Source organism: Anomaloglossus baeobatrachus, chromosome 1 (assembly GCF_048569485.1).
Source record: "Anomaloglossus baeobatrachus isolate aAnoBae1 chromosome 1, aAnoBae1.hap1, whole genome shotgun sequence".
Taxonomy (NCBI): Eukaryota; Metazoa; Chordata; class Amphibia; order Anura; family Aromobatidae; genus Anomaloglossus; species Anomaloglossus baeobatrachus.
In genome coordinates this window covers 344,889,446-344,917,272 of record NC_134353.1, presented here as the reverse complement: position 1 = coordinate 344,917,272, position 27,827 = coordinate 344,889,446, and the positions used below count along the sequence as shown (strand labels likewise).

The window sequence follows — 27,827 nt, the reverse complement described above, 5'->3', positions numbered from 1 at the left end:
AAAAAGTACAGCACTAGGAAGAGGGGGAGCAAAAAAAAAAAAAATGAAAAACGGAAAATCTGCTTGGTATGAAGGGGTTAACATGAGATCATTAGAGCCTACATTATTATTACATACAGTGACTTACACCCCAACATGGACAACCCCTTTAAAGGAACATATTTGCTTTTCACAGTCAGTGAGCCTTTGGAATAGAGAATTAGCCATTTTTTTAAGATCTGGTGAGCTATATCATTACGTTGGAAAATAGGGTTAACCGAAAAGAGATGTTAACACCAAGAATACATTAAAACTGAGCCATCCTTTTTACTAAATATGTTTTATTAATAGCTATGACATTTATTGCTTCTGTATGACTATAATTTCCACAACAAGAATTATATAGCTTCGGTAAATCAGTTATTTTATACATACACACTTTTTTTTTCTTTTATCTTTTTTTTTTTTTAACAAACATAGAGTCGTGTGCAATTTTATATGAGCTTGTTTTTCTGAGCACCTATACAGTGGCAGAGAATATTCTATAATGTAAGGTGACATTTGCATATGATACTTTCAGTTCTGATCTATTACCCTGGAGCACGGATTTAGTAGAGAAGCATTGTAATGATTGAATGTGTCCATAGAAGATCATCGGAGAATGACGACAGTGATTCAGTTATGGCCCCAAAACAAGTGGATATTGGGGCACCCGGATATATATGTGTAAATAAAAAAGATGTACAGTTATTGGTTGTCCTTTGTTTTTTGTCTTTTCAGATTAGATCATGCTTGGTACATTCAATAAAAAGTACTTGTTTACATATGATATTTTAATGGTTCTTTAATTTCGTTCAACATTGTTTCATCCAAAATCTTGTTTGTTTCAACATCATGTGTTCTGAAATACAAAGACATTTATAATTAAACTGGGACCATTTTAAACAAATATAGCAGAGCTGTGTGTTTTTACAGGATTACGCGGCAACTCTGGTAGCACAATAGTCCCAGACAGGCTACAAAAATCAGCCAAATTGCAGACAGAATACATGTGAGCTACACATGACTTGCATTTAAAGGAGTTGTCCACTTTTAGGACAAATCCTTCTGATTCCACTTGTTTCTCCCAGTTAAAATAAAAGACCCTGTACTCACTTTCCATTCCGACTCCATTCCAGCGCTGTTGGTAAGAGCGGTTTGGGACTCATGTAACATTGTGACATCACGGAAGTCCGCATCCAATCACTTCTGACTTCTCTCTCCCTGCCTTTGGACCACATGAGCAATCAACAGGAAGTAAGTGGTACCCGCACTGTTACTTCCTGTTGATTAACTCATTCGATCCAAAGGCGGGGATAGAGACACCAGTGGTGACTGGATGTGACACTCGTGTGAAATGTCACATGAGCCCCAAACCGCGATAACCGACAGCGCTGAAACGGATCTAGAACGGGAGGTGAGTACAGGGTCTTTTATTTTAACTAGGGGAAACAAGTGGAATCAGAAGGGGTTGTCCTAATAGTGGATAACCCCTTTAATTCTATAGATTCAAAGTTGTGCGGGACTTGTGACCTGTGACCAAAAATTCAACAGACTTGGATTTTAACCTACAAATGTGTTACAGCCATTTTATATTGCGGGTCACAACTCAGCCTCATCAAAAGAAAAAAAAGATAGAAAGCATTAGGGCTCATTGAGACAAATATATGATAGATGTGTGTGCAATAGGGCTGTGTATAGGACAGTTTATTTCATACAGACTGAATGTGTGAAAAAAAATCCTAGCAAGCACTGTTCTTTTCTGTATATCAGATGAGACTCGCTCAATACAAGCTTATGGGTAGACAAAAATAAAAATTGAGCCACAAACATAAAATCCAAATTACATCTACTTTTAAGAATACATCAGTGTAAATGCATGCGTCCTGCGTCCCCTGCACAATCTATGTAGATTGTGCATGGTACGTGCGCACGATGCTTTTATGAACGCAGTGATTTGGATGCTAAAATTTTGACCCAAATCCGTGCATTCATAAAAGCAGCATGTCAATTATTCCATGCGCTATGGATGCAGCTCCCGCTCTGTCTATGGTGGGGGCAGCAGCCATAGCGCATGAAGTCGGGATTTATTCTGTTGAAACACTGCATCCATTATGCAGTCTTTCTGCAGCGATTTGACGCGAACATGTGCTGTCAAATCGCTGCAGAATATTCAGCAGTTACGTGCGCATGAGCCCTTACACAGACAGTCTTAGGAATAAGAGAAAGTTAAAGATGGAAAATTTCATCATTTATGGTCTTACTTCAGATAAACTTACTGTATTGTCTTCAAATTGTTCTTCCGTTAGGCTAAGTTCACACAAACGTCTAAAAAAAAATTCATTGGATTTTCATCCAGAAAAAATGGATAACTTTCATCTCAAATGTCATCTGAGTGCAATCCATTTTTATACATTATTATTAAAATTTATGAGACCAGATGCAATTTCCTATGTTAAATAGAATCTGTTAGCAGAATTTCACCCCAAAACTAGTTATAAGTGCATGTAGCTCTTTCAAGGACAAAAGCTGAAATACCGTTACATGATCACTACTGAGAAATTTGTATTTTAATTGATATGCAAATTAAGCTGAAGAGTAATGATAATTAATAATGCTTTTGGTGTGGTACGTTTTGATGCAATACTTAATGCAAAGGCCAGGATTCTCAGGGCAGGTTTCACAATGGTATATTGTGTCCTTGTTTTACCCTCTTGGAGCATACTCTACATCTTTTTTGTGTTATTCTCTCGCTTGCAGTTTGGGGAACCTCACTGGGAAAATGTTTAGTTCAATAGGGCACTGGCACTGTCACCTTCCTGACTTCTCAATATTAGAGCCTTGATGACTACCTCCTGGAATTGAAAGAAGCTCCCCTTGCCTGCACATGGAAACAGCACAAAAGTATTGTACAGTGCGACCTGTACAATGTGCACTGCCATCTTTTGCTTTTCATATATCATAGTATGACTTGAGGACCTGATCAGAGAGATTTACACCTCCCATGAATTTATCATAATCCAGATTACAATCTGGCTTTGGGACTTCTCATGTGGTACAAGGGAGTTGTTAGCGGCTTAGGGAATTCTCTCTGATTTCTTCACTCAGTGCTGCATGCAACTGTACCTCTGGCAGCGAGAGACTTGAAGAACGGGATCCTCTTGTAAAAGTTATCTACATAGAGGTGATAAGCCTTATCCAGAGTGCATCACTTCCTACAGAATTTTCCTGCTCACCCCCAGGACAGGGGGGGTATTCCCTTCATAAACTTTAAATCTGTGGGTGTACCCTGAGGTACTCTCGCACAGCTTGTACAGTTTTATTCCTTACCTTGCCCTCTTACCAGGTAAGTATTGTCGGAATTGAAGCCTCCCTTAGAAATGAGCCACAGATTCATCTATACAGATGTCTCTTTGGGGGTTGTACGCCTCAGCACATTTTCTGCTGTAGTGTTCAACTATTGGCTGCATTTTATATAGACGATCAAAGTTGGGATTGTCTCTGAGAGGACACCGTGCATTATCACTATAATAAAAAAAAATGTTTAGATTGCTTCAAATAATGTCCTGTCAGGGCCATGCAGAATACTGATGTGCTGTATAGTATACAAGTATTTCAGTATTGCCAAAGCTCTGTTTTTTCCCACTATACCTACATGCAGCACAATGCCCCAAAATGTTATTATTTCTGCTGTTTTTGTAGTGCCCCTGAATACATCAGGGTGCTACAGGGAACTGCATCTTTAGCTAGAGTGCAGGGCCTACCCCCCATGGTTCCAGGTACCTAGGAAACCGGTGTCACTCCCATCTGCACCACAAAACCCAATCACCCCACATCAGTCACTGCCAGACACACCAGGGGAGTTGGACTAGCTGGAAAATGGGCCAACCCCTTGGGGACTAGGCAGACTCTCTAAGGAGCGAGACTGAAAGTGAGAGTAGAAGTGAGCTCCAGAGAGTGAGGAGCTGGTAGAGTTAGCTCCTGGGGAGCTAAGGAAAACTGATTGGGTCGCAAGCAGTGATTTGGGTCCAGAAGAGACGGGGACTGGTTGCAGGGACGTTGGACAGGGGTGTGACGGACGTAGTGTTGGAGGGACTGTCGGTATCAGAAGGGACCAACAGAACTGACCGGTATCGAGCACGACGGGGTACAGGACCCTAGGTCAGGAGCTGATTCAACGTCCTAACAATTACCTGAAAGTGAGAGGATCTTCAAGGACTTCCCTACACGCTCAGAGATTGAGGGCATCAGCACAACGAGGGGGACAGGGTTTTTCCAGACACAGCAACCCACTGAGGTCCCAAGTGCCAGCCCCTAAGAGCACAGCTACACTACACATAGTGAGCAGGGCCCCCAACAGCTTTAAGCCACGGGGACCATCAACGAACAACAAATTGTGCACGGAGACAGGCGCCGAATGACTAAGTGAGACCGGGTACTTGGACAGGCTTCCGGTAGCTGTACTCAAAGACTTTGGTTTACCTACAGTGTGTGTGTGTCTTCTTTCTCCACCTCATCCAACACCACAACTACCCGCAGTGAGTACCCTGGTCCCTGCACCCTGTTCTCCCAAATCTACTTTCCCCCAGAACCCGGGGACTTCCCTACCTGAGGAGGGACTGACACCTTGCTGCTTCACACCATCTGCCCCGGTCCTCTCCAGCAGCGGCGGTACTCCCATTACCGCAACCCGAAGGTGGCATCACAAACTTTCCCCCTGTAAATATCCCCCTTTTACAGATCAGAGTGTTCGCCAAGCCAGGTCTGGACCCCTCGAGCCACGATGATCCCGGATCCGAGCAGCCCGATTAACACCGGGGCGGCACATTTTACAGGGGACATGGGATTTTGGGTGAAAAATTGATGGGCATACAAATTTGTCTTGACCACCATTTATTACATCCTCACTGAAAAATAATTTGAAAAATTTAATTTCAGTGAGGCCTGTAATATCAAATTGGATTCCCGAGCTGCCCAAGAAATCCTGAATCAGCTAAGTCCATATGGGATCAATTGCTGAAGGTGCTACCTGGGTTCTAAAGTGTCTTGTTGGGGGTCTCTCCTCACTAGATAAGGAGAAGGAAGAAAAATAGAGGAATGCAGGATCTTCCTGAATCTGTGTCAAGCCAAGGAAAGTGTATGCCTCCGCTGCTGAATAACATAGTCTTTAGGGGCCATTTTGATTTTATTCTTCTAACCATTGGGGATGTGTGTGTAAGTGGTGCTTTTACATGTGTATTGTGTGGGGAGAGTGTAAAAGTTACTAATTATTATTAAATAGAGAAATGTTTTTAAAAAAGATAAAATTTAGGAGACACAAAAGAGAAAGGAATGAAAATCAGAAATAAAAAAAAACACCTTTTGTATAAAAAAAATACAGTGACATTCAATACACTAACGCGCTAACTATGAAGCTACTCAACGCTATTATTTTTCTTCAAGAGAACAATGGCTGTCATTAACACTGTAGCGTTCGCTCCCCTAATGCGCTACCTGTATAGGTACTTTACGCCATTATTTTTCTGCAAAAGAAAAAATGACGGCACTAACACTGCGATGTCCACTCCCCTAATTCGCTGCCTTCCTACCTATAAGCCTGCGTACTCAATATTAACTACCATTATTTTTTTTTTTCTACAAATGAATCGGAAATCACTAGCAGTACAATATCCGCAGCTCTACTTATAGAAGAAAAAAAATACCCTTGGCACAGACTCTGATCAAAATACCAATAAGAGCATTGTGACTGCGGAAATTGCTCACGTTAGTGCCGCAAAACAAACTGCCAAAAATTGAGTACAGATGCTCAATGCAAAATAAAATTTGGGTGTAAACACAAGATGCAAACACACAAAAGTTGTAAAAAAAAGTATGCCAAAAATTGGGGAATGGGAGAGATCTGGAACAGGGATTTAGGAACTGCTGTGATCACAGATCGGTCACACAGACAGCACAGTACAGAGGAGCACAGAGGAAATCAGAGGAGATTGCAGGAGACCAGAGACGCAGCAGGATGGCACTGGCCACCAATGATTTTCTCTCTCAGCAGAACACAGAGAACACAGAACACAATCGCTCTACACACCAGCTCTAAGGTAAAGAAGGCATGCAGAGTGGCAATCACCATTTTAAACGAACGCTTGTCTAAGACAGCACCAATCACAGAATGTCACAATGATTTTTCTTTTTCACTATTTATTGAAAAGTTTTCAGAATTGACTAGACATCACAGTGATCACCGATGCGGTAGAAACAACAGCCATCTTAACTTGATCAACACGAGATGCAGCTCGGTGACTGTAACATGCGGCACCGTATATGCAGGGGCGGACATATCAATGGTGCAACTTGTGTGACCACACAGGGGCCCAAGAGCTAAGGAGGCCCATTTCTCTCTCCAAAGCAGGTGGAATTGTGCATTTTGATGGGTTATTGGACTCAAAAGGGCCCACCCATATACTGTTTTTGTACAGGAGCTGGATATATGGCGGATATCGTGAAGGGGTTAAAAAAAAATCAATACCCATATATACAAGATATATGGAAATTTACACAACCATTGTTCAGGTATAGTGTCTCAAAGTCTATAAAGAGAATGACAAGAATGTTCAGTTTACTGTTCAAGATCAATATCACGGGGACTTCTCACTTTAAATCACTGCACTACCTCTTTTGTAGACATCCATCGAACAGAAATATAAAAGTTAGGGAAATTTTAAGCTACAAGTCCTAAGTAAATATATACTAGATATTTTATAATGAAATAGACGACGTGTGACATGAAAGGCATCACACCTAATGGATCCATAGGAGTGGTGGAACATAAGGAATCACTTGCCTAGTCACCAACGCAATGCTCTGAGAGACAATCATTGATAGTAAAATTACGAGACAGACTATATATTGGACGATATTCCCAAGTTGTTTTTTTATTAACTGTTTATGGAAAAAAAGATTTTGAAATCACACTATATGTAGCTTTTTAAGTAAGAAATATGTTTGGGACTGTCTCACAGCAGACTGGCATTACAAGTACAATGACTTTAATTTAATGACCCCTTTTTCCATTGTAAATGTCACATGAGATTTTCTAAATTGTATTTTATCTTAGTATTATTTGACTTTTATGACTCCAGTTAGCTAATAACATAAAGACTGTTCTTTCTTCATACCCGAAGGTTAAAATGAAGCAGCGGGCAGAAATGCCAACACAAACAGGGAACAAAATATTACGTGAGAGCCCGTTTTGTTGCACTGCTGGCTCGACTTTGCTTGAACACCACACCCTTCATCGCCATTGCAAGCAGCTACAAAACCACTTTTCAGCTAGTTTACCTTGATACTGGAATGTCATTTATCCAGTATAACCCCCTCTTCACCTGCATGAAGATCTGGTTTTCATAGTCTGTTGGGGTTTTTTTTAAGCAAAACATATACATTTCTCTGAAGCTTTAGACCTTTTCTTTTAAAGGAAATTTATGTGCGTTTTTACAACTGTATTGCACAAAGCGTACAATAGGTTAGATGGAAGGGAAGGCAAAGAAAACAGAAAAAGTGTAAAGTAGCAACTCAGAGAAATGCGGATACCACTGATATCATCACAAATAATAATGTCTGAATGATGGCAAGTCCCCTTGTCTGTCCTTGTGTATTGCACACAATACATAGAACCAAACTCTTTTTCTTGAGTTAAATATACTTGCTAAGTGTCAACGCATACATAAAAGTTCTGTTACATAAAAGTTCTCCAATACACCATTATTGAAATAATTTCAGCAGATCTACACTTTCTAGTGTGCTTGGTGAATTACACTTTATATCCTACATTGGTGTATGTTATATTTGCATTTCATAAGTGACATAATAGGATCTCAGTATAACACCTTACAATATTTTTATACTGGATGCTGATTAACTCCATTTTGTACTGGGAGATTTAATATAAACCCCAAACATAGTATGAATACAATTAGTGATGAGCAAGTTTTGAAATACTCGGATTGGCGATACTCAGAACGAGTACTGTCTAATAATCGCGTATGCATTCCAAATAGTGTGTGCAATGCAAGTCACTGGGGAATAGTCGCAATGTAACGAGTAACCCGAATGCCGCACTATTCGTTACTCACAGTAATAGCGTGGCATTCGGGTTACTCGTTACATTGCAAGTATTCCCCATTGGCTTGCATTGCACACACTATTCGGAATGCATATGCTAGTATTAGGCAGTACTCGTTATCTGTATAGTGAATCCGAGTATTTCGAAACTTGTTCAGTATTAAATACAATCCAATTTTAATATGAGCCATTTTCTGTAAGTCATTAATCCCTTCACGACCAACCGATTTTTGCGCTTTCCGTTTTTTTTTCACCATTCTTCTGAGAGATGTCAGTTTTTTATTTTTCAGTCAATATGGTCATGTGAGGGCTCCTTTTTTGCAGTATGAGTTGTACTTTTAAATGAAACCATAACTTTTACCATATAGTGTACTGGAAAACGGCAAAAAAAATTCCAAATGCGGAAATATTGCAAAAAAAGTGCGATAGCACTATTGTGTTTGATATATTTTATTCACTGTGTTCACTATATGGTAAAACTGATGTCTGGGTGTGATGCCTGAGGTTGGTTCGAGTTCGTAGACACCAAACATTAATAGGTTTACTTTTATCAAAGGAGTTAACAAAAAACTAGAAGTTTGTCCGAAAAAAGTGGCGTACGTTTTATGTCATATTCCATGACCCATAGCGTTCTCATTTTTCGGGATCTATAGCTCAGTGATGGCTTATTTTTTGCGTCTTAGGCTGATGTTTTTAACGGTACAATTTTTGCGCAGATGCTACGTTTTTATCGCGTATTATTGCATTTAACGCAAAATTTTTGGCAACCAAAAAACTTAATTTTGCCGTTTGGTAAATGGCGTAGCAGCAAAAAAATTCCAATCAGATTAATTGATTTTATATTTTGATAGATCGGGCATTTCTGAACGCGGCGATACCAAATGTGTGTATATTTTTTATTTTTTAAACCCTTTCATTTTTAATGGGGTGAAAGGGAGGTGATTTGAACTTTTAGGTTTTTTAATTTTTTTTTTTTAAATTTTTTAAAACTTTTTTTTTTTTTTACTTTTTTTTTTATTTTACTATGTCTCCTAGGGGACTATATGGATCAGCTGTCTGATCGCTCTGCCACATCTGCTCCTAACCTGTTAGGAGCAGTCCTAGCTCCTGGTTGTATGAGGCAGGAAGTGAGTCATGTTAGCTACAGCAGTCATCACATGACTCTGTGCTACCATGACAACTACCGAAAGCCACGTGATCACGTTATGCGACTTCCGGTATCGGCCGGTGAGTAACATTATAGCGCAATCGCTATTATAATGGCAATGTCACATATTGACAGTGCCATTTAAGGGGTTAAAAGGCACAGGTGGATAACAATTCCACTCGTGCCTGGCAGGCACACATCTCAGCTGTAAAAATCAGCTATGCACCGATTGCTGCAAGCTGCTTGCAGCAGACCGCTGGCAGTAACACTATGACCGCTAGAGATGTAAGATTACTGCCCGTGGTCATTATGGGGTTAAAATGTTTTCCAGATTCTAGACAAATTTCTAAATTGTCACCTATTGTAACATATCGTTGCAATGTATACATGATTTCCCTGTATTCACAGCATACATACATGTCTGAAAATGTTGTCACCCTTGAAATTGTTCAAGAAAATGAAGTATTTCTACCAGAAAATGATTGCAATTGCAAATGTTTTGCAACACATGTTTATTTCCTTTTGTGTGCATTGGAACAACACAAAAATAAAAAACAATAACAGAAAAAAAAGGCAAATTGGACATAAGTTCATACAACACACTAAAAATGGGCTGGACAAATTAGTTGGTGTGCCGCCCCCGTTCCAGCAGCCAGGCTGCTCGGATCCGGATCCGCTGTGTGGGATTTTACCGGACCCGGGGGTCGCGCGGACACTTCAAATAAAAGGGGGCCTATTTGTATGGGTTTGATGTAAACTGTCTGTGACACCACCCACGGTGTGCGGTGAAGCGTGGAACCACCGCTGCTGTTGTGGAGAACCCGGGGGCGATGGGCTGGCAGCTGGATGTTAACCCCTCCGTGGGTAGGGATGGTTGCCCCGGGGCCCAGTGTCTCTGTGCTAAGGATGGTGGCTGCAGGGAACGGCGCGCCCGGACTTATCGGGAAATGTCAATGTACTCACGATTGAAATAACTTCACACAAGTCCAATCGGTAAACCAAGGTGTTGGTGGCCGGCCGCCGCTGCCGGGTGTATTCTGGTCCCACACCCGGGCTGGTGGTCTGTGTCACTTTTCCTCTGCACTCTGTGTTTGATGTGTTGGACTTCCCAGCGTGAAACACAAGAGTCCGCTCCCGGTCCTTTTGGTTGGTAGCCGTGCCCGCTGACACTGACCCTTGGGATCTACGGGCCCTGGCGGATGCCACTAACCCCCGCGGTGGGTGGTTATCTGCTTTTGGGACAGGACCTATAATCCTGCCCTCAATTGGTTAATTAGCTAGGCCGTTGGTCCGGTCCTGGCTTCAGGGTCCAAGTACCCCCTCTTTGCATAGTTTCCGGGTCGGTTCTCCTGTGTCAGTACCGGCAGGCTCCAACCCTGCCCCGATCCACCTCGGATCTCCAGCAGCCGTCTTCCCATCTCCTGGAAGACACGGACAACTGTCTGACACCTAGCCAGCACGCCGGGGCTCTAACCCCGACGCCTTTCCTTTCTGTCTCCTGAACTCCAACTTTCTCCTCTTAGCTACTCCACTCCACTTAAACCTCCTGCTTCCACTCTAAACTTGAACTTCAACTCAACTCACTACTTTTCCCGCCCCGGGTTGTCTGGACCCCTAGGTTGGCGTTCTCCATCTGCCTGGTCCCGCCCACTGGTGTGTCTTTCTTACCCTGGGGGGGGTGACTAGGGTTTTGTCGGCTTTGGTGTAACCCTTTGTGGGAAGGTGTTATGCTGGGGCCTACACTGTGTGACTACCTGGTTTTGCCAGGGCGTCACATTCGCACCTTTCTAAAATTGTAGGTAAACAGCTTGATCCGTGCCTTCCTTACTCAAGAATCAACGAAAACATTAGTACATGCCCTCATTACCTCCCGCCTCGACTACTGCTACCTTCTGCTCTCTGGCCTCCCTTCCAACACTCTTGCACCCCTCCAATCCATCCTGAACTCTGCAGCCCGCTTAATCCACCTCTCCCTCGCTATTCCCTAGCCTCACCACTCTGCCAATCCCTTCACTGGCTTCCCATTGCCCAAAGACTCCAGTTCAAAACATTAACCATGACCTACAAAGCCATCCACAACCTGTCTCCTCCTTACATCTGTGACCTAGTTTCCCGGTATCTACCTGCACGCAACCTCAGATCCTCACAAGATCTCCTTCTCTACTCCTCTCTTATCTCCTCTTTCCATAATCGCATAAAATATTTCACCCGTGCCTCCCCATACTTTGGGACGCTCTACCCCAGCATATCAGACTCTCTACTAACGTGAAAAGCTTCAAGAGGAACCTGAAGACCCACCTCTTCCCACAAGCCTACAACCTACAATAACTCTCAGTCCAGTACACCACTGCGCAACCAGCTCTGTCCTCACCTATTGTACTATTGTACCCACACCCATTTTCTGTAGACTGTAAGCCCTCGCGGGCAGGGTCCTCTCTCCTCCTGTACCAGTTTGTTTTGTACTATTAATGATTGTTGTACTAGTTTTTATGTATACCGTTTTTCACTTGTAAAGCGCCATGGCATTAATGACACTATAATAATAATAATAATAATAAATAATAATGTTGCTTGTTCAATTTACCTATGGCAAGTAATAGGTGTGGGCAATATGAAAATCCCACCTAAAACCAGATAAAAAGAGCAGACATTGACTCAATGTTTGTATTCTATGTCTGTGTGTGCCACACTAAGCACGGGGAACAGAGAGTGGAGAACTGTTTGAGGACCAAAATCATATAAAAATATTAACATGGTTACAAGTCCATCTATGGAGATCTTGATGTTCCTGTCCACGATGTGCAACATAATCAAGAAGCTTACAAACTATGGCACTGTAGCTAATCTCCCTGGATGTTCTCCCTGGATCTCCTCGGTATAGAAATTGATGTAAGGTTGCAATGCAGGATAGTCTGGATGGTGGATAAACACCATCAAGATATCCTGCAGGTTTAGGTTGTATCAGTGTCAGTGCAAATTATCTGTCGTCATTTGAATTCAATTAAACACTATATCATTAGACCCAGGAGGACCCCACTGCTAGACCTAAAAAAGCTGCACTGCAGATTGGCAAAATGTATGTGAGTAAGCCCAAATCCTTCTGAAAGCATCTTGTGGACAGTGGTAAAGCATCTCATTTTACTGTTTACCGAAAACAGAATGAGGCTGCAAAGAAGAGAACACAGTATCTAAAGTAAAATATAGTACATGGTCAAAGATGTTTTGGATTTGCTTTGCTGCTTCTGGCACTTGGTGCCTTGACTGCGTACAAGGCATCATGAAATCTGAAGATTACCAAAGGATTTTGGGTCGCAATGTAGTGTTCAGTGTCAAAATGCTGGGTTTGTGTCCTAAGTCATGGATCTTCCAGCAGGACAATGGCCTCAAAGATATTTCAAAAAGCCCCCAGAAATGGATGGAAACAAAGCGCTGGAAAGTTCTGAAGTGGCAGCAATGAGTCCGGATCTAAATCCTATTGCACATCTGCAATGACATCTCAAAATTTCTGTTGGAAGAAGACACCCTTCAAATATGAGAGACCTGGATCACTTTGCAAAAGAAGAGTGGGCCCAAAACTCCAGTTAAGGTGTAAGAGGCTTGTCGATAGTTATAGGAAGCTATTGATTGAAATTATTTATTCCAAGGGTGTGAAACCAAATATGAAGTTGAGGGTGCCAACAATTTTGTCTGGCCTTCTTTTGGCGTTTTGAGTAAAATGATGTCCAATTTGTCTTTTTTTCAGTTTTTTTTCTTGTGTTGTTCAATACACACAAAGGGAATAAACTTGTGTATTAGAAAACATGTGTAATTGCAATAATTTTCTGGGAGAAATACTTCATTTGGATCAATAGTAAAGGTGCCAACACTTTCAGCCATGACTGTAAATGCATGGCCACGTGACCACAAGTATGTGATTTGCACAGTGGACACAGTCATAATTCTGTAATCGGCAATCACTAAGTTTTTCCAGAGACCAGAAAACTTTTTTACAAGTCCCAGATCATAGACTTTACTAATGTAATTGGGAAACATATTCGAGAAATTTCAGAGGATCATTTTGAATAGATTTAGTTCATCACCAGTTTCAAATCAATAATGACAGTTTTGTAGCCAAGTAAGTGACATTAGCACAGAAGTAGACTGCACACAATAGCGGATGACTGAAAGGGGCACTATGAGCTTGTTTGCAGCAAACCTACCATTTGATCTGATTTCAGTGCAACATTTAACGTTTAAATTGTAATCTAGATAACAGGCATTCAGATGTACTTACCAGACAGACATTTTTCTTGCTTGCTTGTGCCATTATTTTGGAAATACTGATGACAAAAGTGAAAGTGAACCATAATTAATTATTACTAGTACCAAAAAAATACTGTCCTTAGGTTGAACAACTAAACATCTGCTATATACAAAACAGAAGGTCTCATTTAAAGTGTAGGGAGTTGCAGAAATGTGACAAATCATGGAAATAGAAAAATATCCTCCCCCCACTGTTCCTGAGCTTGTCTGCAATAGCAGAATAAAGTTTTTTGGCCACTTACCTTGTGAGCTGCCGCCTCCTTTTTCTGGACTACCAGAAAAATATAGTCACAGATACCAGAAGTATCCAATTGACATGGCTGCTAAATTCTAGGGGCTCACCATACAGAATAGTCAAGTGTCTAGTGAACTAAACTTAAAGCGTACTTGTCATTTGACAGAAAACCTATAGAAAAGTATATCCTTAGTGCTCACATATGTCGCAAGTAAAAAAAAAATGGCTTTTTGGTGTATAAATCAGCCTAATATACCTTCATTATCATAAGAGAAGGTAGAATCATTGCACACAAAGTTGTATAAAAATCCTTGCTTTATTATAAATGCATAAAAGGTGAGCGGGTACGAGACCAGATGCTGGCACTATGGAGGACAACGCCTGTTTCGCTCTGCTGCACTTCTACAGATCCTGCCACGATTCTACCTTATCTTATGATGATCTTCGCTGGATTGATTCCCTTCTGGTGAGCACCGCTGTACAGAGCCTTGGTGGTTGTTACGCCTCCTGCCCCTTGCACAGAGGCATATCTAGGGGGGGCTGGCGGGGCATCTGCCCCAGGTGCAGACGTCTGGGGGGTGCTGTCAGGCTGCCTGATGCAGCGCTCTGAAAGTCTCCTCGGCGGCTGTGTGTTACCGCTCTCCATAGTGGGAGCTATTCTCGGAGTCCAGCAGTAAAGCTGACAGCCAGACTCAGAGAAAGTGTGGCATGCAGCTCCCTGCTATCAATTGCATGGCACAGAGCGCCGGGGGGCAGACAACAGTGGGGGCAACTCTCCCCTCCAGCATGGCACTGAGGAGGCTGCATAGTGTTATGCACTTAGCCTCTCACCCTCCTATCCTGTGCACTCAGGTCTTTGGGCTTGGCTGTTCAGGTCTAGCACCGCAGAGGAGTCAGGAGACGAGACTGAAGACAGCGCTGATTGGCCACACATTAACCACTCAGTGCCTGGCTGCTGCATCCATCTTACATGACGAGGGAGCGTCAGTCAGGAACTTGTGCTGCACCTGATATTACAGGCGCAACCAAGCAGCAGGTACTTATATCTGAGCTAAGTGTGTATATATATCTAATATATGCAACCATGTATCTAGTGTATTAGTGACTTCAATGGTCAGTCTTTGTATGCTGTATATGTCTAGTGTGTTAGTGCTGTATACCTGGTGTGAGTGCTGTACACCTGGTGTGAGTGCTGTATATGGGTTGTAAGTGCTGTATACAGGGTGTAAGTGCTGTATACGGGGTGTGAGTGCTGTATACGGGGTGTGAGTGCTATGTACGACGTGTGTGAGTGCTATGTACGACGTGTGTGTGATGTGTACAGTATACAGTATGTCCAATGCATGTGTACTTATATATGGCCAATGTGTGTCGTGTGCGGTATACAATTTTAACCAGTGTGTCAAGACTGTCTGCAGTATATGCTCAGTGTGTGAATACAATGTGTGGTATACAGCCAGTGTGTCGGGGCTGTGTGCTGTATACAGCCAGTGTGTCGGGGTTGTGTGCTGTATACTGCCAGTGTGTCGGGGCTGTGTGCTGTATACTGCCAGTGTGTCGGGGCTGTATGCGGTATACGGCCAGTGTGTCGGGGCTGTGTGCGGTATACGGCCAGTGTGTCGGGGCTGTGTGCGGTATACGGCCAGTGTGTCGGAGCTGTGTGCGATATACGGCCAGTGTGTCGGGGCTGTGTGCGGTATACAGCCAGTGTGTTAGAGCTGTGTGCGGTATACATCCAGTGTGTCAGAGCTGTGTGCGGTATACGGCCAGTGTGTCTAATCGGCAGGAGTCTGGCACCTGGCACCCTCCCCAATTGGTTATTTTTGGTACTGGTGGCAGCTGTAGACGGCCAAAATGCTCAATTCCAGATCTACTCAGTCTTCTGATCATGGCTGCTGCTGGGTACTGTACATCTGCTCCTATCCAAATCAATGAGACAGATGTGCCATACCCCGCATACTTAAGCTCACTTGACCATCTACTCTCGCCACTGGCATGGGAGAATCCCAAGGGTGCAGAACATGCACTGGGAAAATTCAGAAGCTTGCAGTCACCTAGAGTGACTGCAGAGTTTCATCATAAAGCTTGACAATTTCTTTAAGTATAAAATTAAGCACTGTAGACCAGTCCTAACAGTGTGTAATATACTCAATGTCAGGGTATGTGCTCACGATCAGGATTCACTGCATCCTGGATGCAGCAGGTTCTGACCTGCGGGGTCTCCTCAGGAGAATGCAGGAGACCGCAACTGCTTGTACCCACGATCCTGGCTCAGTGCGCTGCGGTCTCTCGCTTGTATTCTCCCTACAGAGGACGCATGCGAATCCGCAGCAAACAATTGACATGCTGCGGTCTGGAAAGCTGCACTGCAGGTCAGTGTTTGCTGTGGATAAAACTAGCACAGTAAGCATAGGATTTTAGTAATCCCATCCACTATGCTTGTACTGTACAACGCAGCGTTTTGGAAGCAGTGAAAACACTACATCCAAAACGCTGCAAACACTGATCGTGAGCACGCACCCTTAGGATTCAGCTCTGCATTCTGGCTCCAGCAGTCATCACATGTCCACTCCACTCATGCAATTTTCATATTTAGCCATGTGACAGTTCGCTTCACTTGCTACTTCCGTTTTTCATTAAACATTGAGAGAGTTAGGAAAGCAGCTTGTGTGTCTAAGTGTGCAAATCATATATGAATGAACAGTCACATAACTACCTAAACCGCAGAGGGGGATGGGGGCGCCAAACAGAATTCTTGCCCCGGGTGTCAGAAAGCCTAGATACACCTCTGCCCTTGCAGTATTGAATCAGGTGACCCGATGGTGCTGTACCGCGTCTATTTTTCATGATTGCCTTCATTTTCATGGTCTACAACCTACCATCCAGTCTTTTTGAATGACTCCCTTTTCTTCAGCATTTTGTCAGAAATATAGATGCTTTAATTTGCCTTTCCTCACTTTCATTCATGCTTGCCCCTGCCTTTACTAAATTGCATGCTTACCTAAGATGTAAACCTGTTTGTTTCTACAAAGTAGAGTTGAGCAATGTTCGAGGTTCGCCAGTTTCATGTTCGAGTGATTTTGGGGGGTGTTAGAGCTCGAACTCGAGCTTTTTGCTAAAAGCTCGACAGTTCGAGTTAGGTTCGAGAACGGTTCGATCAACAAAAAACGTGGCTTTTCACAGTAAGGCTATGTGCACACGTTGCTATTTGCATGCGTCCTGCGTGCCCAGCACAATCCCTCTCACTTTCCTACTCACCGATCACGGGCGTCTCGCTGCACGGCTGTCAGAAATCTGTGGCGTCTTTTCCTCTTTAGAAAATAGCTGCCACTTCATTATTCAATCAGGTATGCCATGCTTTCCCCGCCCACCAGCGCCCATGATTGGTTGCAGTCAGACACGCCCCCAAGCTGAGTGACAGCTGTCTCACTGCAACCAATCACAGCCGCCGGTGGGAGGGTCTATATCGTGCAGTAAAATAAATAAATAATAACAAAAAAAAAATGCGGTTCCCCACATATTTGATACCAGCCAGGATAATGCCACACGGCTGGAGGCTGGTATTGTCAGGATGGGGAGCACCACATTATGGGGAGCCCACCACCCTAATAATATCACCCAACAGCTGCCCGGAATTGCCGCATCCATTATATGCGACAGTCCCGGGACTCCACCCAGCTCATCCCGAATTGCCCTGGTGCGGTGGCAATCGGGGTAATAATGAGTTTAATCATGCCAGACGTCTCCCCGAGATACCTTCCATGATTAAACTGTAAGTGTAAGTAAAGAAACACACAGCAAAAAATCCTTTATTTGGAATAAAAGACAAAAAAAAATCCTCTTTCACCATTTTAGTAATCCCAAAACAACAATCCAGGTCCGAAGTAATCCACACTACACTGTCAGCTCTGCTACATGAAGATGACAGGGAGCGTTCTGTGTCCTCTCCACGTAGCACATGAAGAGAATCGCGCTGTAATCTGAGACTTCAGTCTGCAATGCAGAAGTTAAGATTACCAAATCTGCCCATGTTTTTCATTAGAGCCAGTAGCTCAATGGTTAGAGCGCTCGACTCAGAAGCATTAGTTCACGAGTTCTAGCCCCCCGGCCGTCCAGGTAAAAACCGATCAGATGATGTTGGATCCGGATTGGACGGCGCGAGACCCTTGACCCAGCATTACTGCGGAGGGGGGTTCTTTATTTCACTATAGATGGAGTCACTAATTGTGTTGTGTTTTATTTCTAATAAAAATATTTTTCTGTGAGTTGTGGCTTTTTTTTTATCTGTACTAGAAATTCATGGTGGCCATGTCTAATATTGGCGTGACACCATGAATTTCGGGCTTAGGGCCAGTTGATAATATACAGCTATCCCTAACCCCATTATGACTCAGTAAGCCACCCATCACCAGGGCAGCTGGAAGAGTTGGATACAGCGCCAGAAGATGGTGCTTCTATGAAAGCGCCCTTTTCTGGGGCGGCTGCAGACTGCAATTCGCAGCAGGGGTGCCCAGAAAGCTTGTGCACCCTGAGCTGCGGATTCCAATCCCCAGCTGCTTAGTTGTACCTGGCTGGACACAAAAATTGGGCGAAGCCCACGTCATTTTTTTTTTTAAATTATTTCATGAAATTCATGAAATAAAAAAAAAAAAAAGGGCTTCCCTATATTTTTGGTTCCCAGCCGGGTACAAATAGGCAGCTGGGGGTTGGGGGCAGCCCGTAGCTGCCTGCTGTACCTGGCTAGCATACAAAAACATGGCGAAGCCCACGTAATTTTTGGGGGGGGCAAAAAATTCCTGCATACAGTCTTGGATGGAGTATGCTGAGCCTTGTAGTTCTGCAGCTGCTGTCTGTCTGTATGGAGGAGAGCAGACAGCAGCTTCAGAACTACAAGGCTCAGCATGCTCCATTCACTAGTGTATGCAGGAAAGCAGACAGCAGCTGCAGAACTACAAGACTCAGCATACTCCATCCAGGATGGTATGCAGGAGTTTTTTGCCCACCAAAAAAATGACGTGGGCTTCGCCATATTTTTGTATGCTAGCCAGGTACAGCAGGCAGGTACGGCTGCCCCCAACCACCAGCTTCCTATTTGTACCCGGCTGGGAACAAAAAAAATAGGGAAGCCCTTTTTTTAATTATTTCATAAATTTCATGAAATAATTAAAAAAAAAAATCGACATGAGCTTCGCCACATTTTTGTGTCCAGCCAGGTACAACTAGGCAGCTGGGGATTGGAATTTTCAGCACAGGTTAGCCCGAGCTTTCTTGGCCCCTCTGCTGTGAATTGCAGTCCGCAGCCGCCCCCGAAAATGGCGCTTTCATAGAAGCGCCATCATGTGGCGCTGTATCCAACTCTACCAGCTGCCCTGGTGACAGGTGGCTTGCTGGGTAATAATGAGTTAATACTAGCTTTGTTTCACTAGCTAGTATTAAGTCAGAGATTCTTAATGTCAGGCAAGTTTAACCTGGCCATTAAGAATCTCCAATAAAGGGTTAAAAAAAAAAGACACCACACAGAGAAAAAATACTTTAATAGAAATAAATACACAGACACATTAGAGACTCTATGTTTAGTAATCCTTCTCATCCCTCCACGATCCATGGCTTCGGTCTTCTTTCTCCTTCAACCTATGCAGCTCTGCTATATCAGACAGCGCTGCATGGGAGGAAGGACGCTGCTGCTCCTCGTGCACTGCAGTCTATTCACTCAGTCAGTGAGCAGAGTCTGCAGGCTGTAAGCGGTGACGTCGCCATTGACAGGCGGGTTGCTATAGGTGGTCTCCGTTATTGACCGGCTGTGGCAGAACGGGGAGTCGACCATGTGCCAGAGCATTTCGCCGGTATATGGAGATGCTGGAACGATCACCGCGTACTGGAGAGTGCAATGACAGGACCTAGCATGACGTCATAGCCATGTAACCAGTCTGTAGCCAATGAGATAATAGACACGTGACTGGTCACATGCTTTTTTTGACGTCACGGAAGGTCCTATCATCAGCGCTGGTTACCGGGAGGACGCAGCGATTATCGGAAGGAAAAGCGGTGGGAGACAGAGTGCAGGACGCATCGCGGGGACCTGTAAGTGTTATGGCAATGTTTATTAATTGTATGTGTACATTTATAATGTGTTTTTATGTGTTTGTATTTGCCTCCCATTGTTTTCAATGGGGTTCGAGAGTTTCGTTGAACGGTTCGTCGAACCGAAATCGAACGCGGCCTCCGTTCGACGAACCAAACTCGAGCCTTTAGAGGCTGGCTCATCTCTACTACTAAGCTAGTTTGAAGATTCACTGACAGGAGAGCAAGAGCAGAAGGACAAAGACCTGCCTGAAAGTTTTGTTTGGCAGACAAGAGATCAAGTTGTCTGAAAGTTCCGCGACCATTTAAATATTAGCTCTGCAATTTCTGAAAATATATCCTACTTCTCTAACAAATGCATCAGCTCTCCGTGTGCTTATTAAGCCAGGATTGGAACTGACAATTATTCTAAATGGGAATCTGGCCTGCACTGCAGAGGACTCCAGGTTGTTTCTACAGAGTGGCTGCTGACCAGCAGAGTAAGATGAGGGGAAAACGAAACTAGCTGAAGTCAAAACCAGAGATGCGAAATATACTATAAAGATTTGAATTAAAAAATGTAATATGCTATAGATAGGTCATAGTCAAGGAGGTCAAACACAATGAGATAGAAAAAAGTGAAGTATAATGGTCAAATTAGATAGTATTAGAGTAGATAGGACATCTAAGGGTGATCAGAAATAAACTGGGTCTAAATTCAATATAGCAATTTAACGTTTATGAGAGTACTATAACCATGTACAATAACTGGCACTAGTAGATAGGTTTAGGTAATGAGTCATGACCCTGATTCGCCTATGAACAACCTTAGTTATTAGTGCAGTAACTATTGATTAGGCAATAGTGCTGTCAGTAATTCAACCTAGTTGGCCAAGTTTACTGCGCAACCTAGGGACCCAGGAACTTTGCGAAGGACGTATGAATCAAGCCGCATACAAGGGTATCCTGGAAAAACAGTTGCTTCCTTCTGCTCAGGCAATGTTCCCCAACTCTGAGGACTGTTTTTTCCAGCATGACAATGCCCCATGCCACACAGCTAGGTCAATCAATGTGTGGATGAAGGACCACCACATCAAAACCCTGTCATGGCCAGCCCAATCTCCGGACCTGGACCCCATTGAAAATCTCTGGAATGTAATCAACAGGAAGATGGATAGTCACAAGCCATCAAACAAAGAACTGCTTTAATTTTTGCACCAGGAGTGGCATAAGGTCACCCAAAAGCAGTTTGAGAGACTGGTCTAAAGCATGCCAAGATGCATGAAAACTGTGATTTAAAATCATGGTTTTGCCACAAAATATTGATTTCTGAACTCTTCCTGAGTTAAAACAGTAATGTTGTAAATGATTATGAACTTGTTTTTGTTGCATTATTTGAGGTGTGAAAGCAATGCATTGTTTTGTTATTCTGACCATTTTTCATTTTCAGAAAATAATTACAAAATTTATTGCTTGGAAATTCGGAGACATGTTGTCAGTAGTTTAGAGAATAAAAGAACAATTTACATTTTTCTCAAAAATCTAACTATAAACAGAGAAATCAGAAAAAGTGAAAATTTTGCAGTGGTCTTTAAATTTTTGGCAGAGCTGTATGTATTGTGACAAGGCAACCGGTTATATTGTGAATCACAAGTATGTATCACGGAAGTAGTGTGATCCTGGGAGTTCTTTCTGGTACATGTAGTACCACATCGTCCTATAGTATTGAATGGGCTAGGATTACAGATGGCCAAGAGATGGGTGGGTCTGGCCATCCACATACCCCTGCATATGGGTGTGTCTGACACAGGTCTTAATTAGCTTGTTTGGCACATGGAGTCAGAGTGTCTTTTGGAGCAGTGTATGAGAAGCACTGCATGAGGAGCAGCCTCTGGCAGGTAAAGAGGCTGCTATTCTCAGAGAGGTTGGAGCCTCTGGAAGGAACCTGCTGCCGCTGTGATCAGGCATGCAGAGATGATATCACTCTGCTGTGCCGATCACATGACCGGCACCGAGAACCAGGAAGTGCAGGAGCTCAGCAGCACGGAGGGAGACACGGGGATTGCAACGCTGGAGAAGGTAAGGAAAAAGTATTTTTCTTTACTATGGGCAGCAGCATAAGTTCCATATCAAACACAGGGGAGGTGTGCCATCCATAGGGGGGCCATATCAAACACAGGGGAAGTGTGCCATCCATAGGGGGCCATATCAAACACTGGGGAGGTGTGCCATCCATAGGGGGCCATATCAAACAGGGGAGGTGTGCCATCCATAGGGGGCCATATCAAACAGGGGAGATGTGCCATCCATAGGGGGCCATATAAAACACAGGGGGAGGTGTGCCATCCATAGGGGGCCATATCAAACAAGGCAGGTGTGACATTCATAGTGGGCTATATCAAACACAGGGGGATGTGTGCCATTCATAGGGGGCCATATCAAACATAGGGGGAGGTGTGCCATCCATAGGGGTCCATGGGCAGCACAGGGGGAGATGTGCCATCCATAGGGGGCCATGGGCAGCACAGGGGGACGTGTGCCATCCATAGTAGACCTTTGCCAGCTGTAGGGGATATGTGCCAGCAATAGGAGATGTGTGCCAGCACAGGGAGACGTGTGCCATAAATAAGGGACGTGTTCCATCAATAGGAGACATGTGCCAGCAATAGGGGACATGTGCCATCAATGGGGACATGTGGCATCATTGGGGGACGTGTGCCAGCATAAGGGGGCTATATTCAATATAAGGGGGCCATATTCAGATTAAGGGGGCTAATTTTAGGATGGGGGGCTATGAGGGACATATACTCTATATGATTTGTTAGACGGACACTGGCATTATAAGACGGACCCCATTGAACATTAAAAAAAAATTCTCTTTTCCTTCACCAAATTTGGGGGTGCGTCTTATAATCAGGTGCGTCTTATAAAGCGAAAAATACGGTATATCTAATATATAAAGCTGTGTGTGTGTGTGTGTGTGTGTGTGTGTGTGTGTATGTCCGGGATTGGCATCTGCACCGTCGCAGCTACAGCCACAAAATTTTGCGCACACACACACACTTCTGGACCCCGAGAGCGTCATAGGCTATGTTTTTGAGGGGAAATTGTAACCCCGCGATTTACAGTTATTCACCAAAAAACCTGCCTCCATTAAAGCGAATGGAGCTGGGAGCCACAGTGCAGCCAGAACTTCAGAAGAATGCGCAGCCATGCCCTTAAATGGAATGTTGGCATGTCACAATGCAGCCAGGGAAAGAGACAGACACAGACAGGGAAAGAGGCAGACACAGACAGGGTAAGAAACAGACATAGACAGGGTAAGAGACAGACACAAATAGACAGACACAGACAAAGAGACAGACTGACAGGGAAAGAGACAGACAGGGAAAGAGAGGGAAAGAGAGAGAGACAGGTTAAGAGACAGACACAGACAAAGAGACAGAGACAGACACAGGGAAACAGACAGGGAAAGAGACAGACAGGGTAAGAGACAGACAAAGACAGTTAAAGAGACAGACAAAGTAACAGGGAAAGAGAAAGAGGGAAAGAGACAGACAGGGAAAGAGAGGGAAAGAGACAGACAGGGAAAGAGACAGACAGAGAAAGTGACAGAGATAGACAGACAGGGAAAGAGATAGATAGACAGGGAAAGAGATTGAGACAGATGGAGAAAGAGACAGACAGTCAGAGACAGACAGGGAAAGAGACAGACAGACAAAGAGAGAGATATATACAGAGGGGGAGACAGACATAATTACATTTGTATCTATTTGTTTTGTGGTTTTTGTGTGCAAAATACATCTTTGTTAATACATTCTATTTTCTTAAAGGGATCCTGTCAGCAGAAATTTCGCCCAAAACCTAAAAGATTCCCCCTCTGCAGCTCCTGGGCTGCATTCTAGAAAGGTCCCTGTTATTATTGTGCCCCATGTGAGACCAAAATAAAGACTTTATAAAGTGGTACCTTTTTGTATTCAGATACTGTAAATGTGACACGGGGGGCGGGCTCTCTGGCGTCCGTTATTCTGCCTCCTGGTCCTGTATGCCGCCCCCCATCACTCCTTTCCATAGCTGATGCACCGCCCACTGCTCCAGCCATCCCCGCGCATGCCCAGTGCCAGTCTCACGGGACTGAGCAGTGTGACCGCTGGTGACGTGTGCGCAGGCAAGTGATTATGGGCGGGGCTGTGATTGTTATTAGCAAGTACCCGCCCATAATCTCGTTAACGCGCAAACCTCACCAGCGGTCACACTGTGCTCAGGGTAGTGCTAGACTGTATGGGCTGCTTCCAGGGATGACGTCCCTTTTGTCACGTGATAGGGGCATGTTCAAAATACTATCACGTGACAAAAGGGACGTCATCCCTGGAAGCAGCCCATACAGTCTAGCACTACCCTGAGCACAGTGTGACCGCTGGTGAGGTTTGCGCGCTCACGAAATTATGGGAGGGTACTTGCTGATAACAATCACAGCCCCGCCCATAATCACTTGCCTGCGCACACGTCACCAGCGGTCACACTGCTCAGTCCCGTGAGACTGGCACTGGGCATGCGCGGGGATGGCTGGAGCAGTGGGCGGTGCATCAGCTATGGAAAGGAGCGATGGGGGGCGGCATACAGGACCAGGAGGCAGAATAACGGACGCCAGAAAGCCCGCCCCCGTGTCACATTTACAGTATCTGAATACAAAAAGGTACCACTTTATAAAGTCTTTATTTTGGTCTCACATGGGGCACAATAATAACAGGGACCTTTCTAGAATGCAGCCCAGGAGCTGCAGAGGGGGAATCTTTTAGGTTTTGGGTGAAATTTCTGCTGACAGGTTCCCTTTAACAGCAGAAACAGCGAATAAATAAATAAATATAAATATATATATATATATATATATATATATATATATATATATATATATATATCAAAAAAGGGAACAGTCGCACACTGTGTATGTGTGTGTATATATATATATATATATATATATATATACACTGTGTGTGTGTGTGTGTAATATATATATATATATATATATATATATATATATATATATATCTATCTATCTATCTAATATATTAAGCTGTAAATGAATGTTGTACGTATACCCTTTCACTTGTAAAGCGCCATGGAATAAATGGCGCTATAATAATAAATAATAATAATAATAAATAATAATAATAAAGCTGAATGTGTGTGTGTGTGTGTATGTGTGTGTGTATGTCCGGGATTGGCATCCGCACCGTCGCAGCTACAGCCACAAAATTTTGCACACTCACACTTCTGGACCCCGAGAGCGTCATAGGCTATGTTTTGAGGGGAAATTTTAACCCCGCTCTTTACAGTTATTCGCCAAAAAACCTGCCTCCATTAAAGCGAATGGAGCTCGGAGCCACAGTGCAGCCAGAACTTCAGAAGACTGCGCAGCCACGCCCTTATATGGAATGTTGGCGTGTCACAATGGAGCCAGGGAAAGAGACACACAGACAGGGAAAGAGGCAGACACAGACAGGGTAAGAAACAGACACAAAGAGACAGACACAAAGAGACAGGCTGACAGGGAAAGAGAGGGAAAGAGAGGGAAAGAGACAGACAGGGTAAGAGACAGACAAAGACAGGTAAAGAGACAGACAAAGAGACAGACACGGGGAAAGAGACAGAGGGAAAGAGACAGAGGGAAAGAGACAGACAGGGAAAGAGAGGGAAAGAGACAGACAGGGAAAGAGACAGACAGGGAAAGAGACAGGGAAAGAGAGGTAAAGAGACAGACAGGGAAAGAGAGGGAAAGAGACAGACAGGTAAAGAGACAGACAGGTAAAGAGACAGAGGGAAAGAGATTGTTGGTTATAAATGACTTAGTGACTAAATGTAGAACTGGTGGAGGAAGGTTGAACTAGATGGACCTAGGTCTTTTTTCAACCTAAGTAACTATGTAACTATGTAACTATGTTAACCCTTTATTACCCAGCGTGTCACCACCACCAGGGCCACTGGACAAGCCGGGTAACGCGCCTGGAAATGGCGCTAAGAAACAATGTGTCATTTCCAGGGGCAGCTGCGGGCTGCGGAGAATTCCAGCCCCCAAATGCCTGGCTTTACCTGACTGGTGATCAAAATATGGCAGGAGCCCACGTTTTTTTTATTCATTTTTTTAAATAGTAAAAAATTAATGGGCTTCCCTCTATTTTGATCAGCAGCCAAGGTAAATCAGGCAGATGGGGCTGGCAGCCCGTAGCTGTCCGCTTTATCTGCGCTAAGAATCAAAAATACTGCAGAGTGCAATGTAATTTTTTTTTTTACTTATTTATTTATATTTACAGTACTGTGATGTCAGGCAATCACCGACCTGACAGAGAAAAACTGAAAATTTTGCAGTGGTCTCTTAATCTTTGCCAGAGCTGTATGTATGATATATATATATATTACACAATATTTAGTTGTATAAAAATAAATAATTTAAAAAAACGACGTAGCGCTCAGCGGTATTTTTGATTCACAGCGCAGATAAAGCCGATGGCTATGGGCTGTCACCCCATCTGCCTGGCTTTTTCTTTTTTTTTTTAGTTATTTAATAAATTAATTTAAAAAAATGTGTGGGCTCCCGCTGCATTTTCTCATTTTCTATTGCTAGCTAAGGGTAATCCAAGCAGCTACTGGCTGCTAACCCTCACTGCTTGGTGTTACCTTCACTGGCAATGGAAAATTCAGGGAAGCCCTTTTTTTTAAGTTTTTTTGCCAAAAAACAGCCAGGTACAACTAGGCAGCTGGGGATTGGAATCCGCAGCTCAGGGTGGTCCAAGCTTTCTGCCCCCGCTGCGAATTGCAGTCCGCAGCTTCCCCAGAAAATGGCGCTTTCATAGAAGCGCCATCTTCTGGCGCTGTATCCAACTCTCCAGCGGCCCTGGTGGCAGATGGCATGCCGGGTAATAAGGGGTTAATACCAGCTTTGTTTTACAAGCTGGTATTAAGCTCGAGATTCTTAATGTCAGGCCAAGTTTGACCCGGCCATTAAGAATCTCCAATAAAGGGTTAAACAAAGACACCACACAGAAAAAAAATACTTTATTAGAAATAAATACACAGACACACTTAGGGACTCCATCTTTATTAGTCCCTCTCATCCCTCCGCGATCCTGGCCTTCTGTGTTCTTCAACCAATCTAGCTCTACTACATCAGAAAGCACGGGGGGTGGAAGAACGCTTCTGCTCCCCGTGCTGTCTAATCACTCAATGAGTAAGAAGGGGCTGCTGGTTGGTAAGAGGTGACATCACTGCTGCCACCGTTGCTATAGTAACCTAATGAGCGGGTTACTATAGCAACAGTGATCTCCGATCACCTGATTCCCGATGCTGTTATTCACCGGCTGTGGCATTATAGTGTGTGGTAGCCAATCCCTGCATGTGGGCTGACTCTGTAAAGATCGCTGACATGCAGGGACGGGGAGCTGGACATGTGCCCGAGCACCTTGCCGGTATTCGGCACTCGCCGAGTATACCGAGTACTGAGATGCTCGGGCGAGCACCGTGTACCAGTGAGCATGCTCATCCATCCCTATCTACTGACAGTACAGGACCTTGCATGATGTCATAGTCATATGAGCAGTGTGTAGCAAATAAAAGAACATTCACACATAACTGGTCACATGGCTATGATGTCACGTAAGGTCCTATTGTCAATGGTGGTTACCGGGAGGGCACAGCGATGATCGGACTGAGAAGCAGAAGCGGCAGGAGGCAGAGTCTGCAGGACGTGTTGTGGGACCTGTAAGTATAAGGACAATGTTTATAATTAATGATATTCTTTATTTTACAGCCACCTCCCGCCCCATACCATAACTGTAAATTCCAAGTTCGGTGTTCAGACTCAATTTCGCGTTATCTCAGAACCCGAACTAGAACTTTACAAAACGTTCTGGCAAGTCTCCCGAACACGAACGTCGGGGGGCTCGCCCATCA

The 27,827-nt window shown here is 43.8% G+C and overlaps 1 protein-coding gene across 3 annotated transcripts in view; it reads right to left on the bottom strand.

Annotated features, from left to right (window-relative positions):
* Positions 1-308: 308 nt before the first annotated feature.
* Positions 309-27,827, bottom strand: part of STAP1 (signal transducing adaptor family member 1) — a 180,219-nt gene continuing 152,700 nt past the window's right edge. For all 3 annotated transcript variants that reach the window (XM_075352391.1, XM_075352392.1, XM_075352393.1), the window contains 2 exons: positions 13,557-13,602; positions 309-880 (listed from right to left, as the gene is read on the bottom strand). In XM_075352391.1, the coding sequence (XP_075208506.1) occupies positions 13,589-13,602 (14 nt within the window). In that variant the 3' untranslated portion in view covers positions 309-880; positions 13,557-13,588. The remainder of the gene's footprint in view (positions 881-13,556; positions 13,603-27,827) is intronic.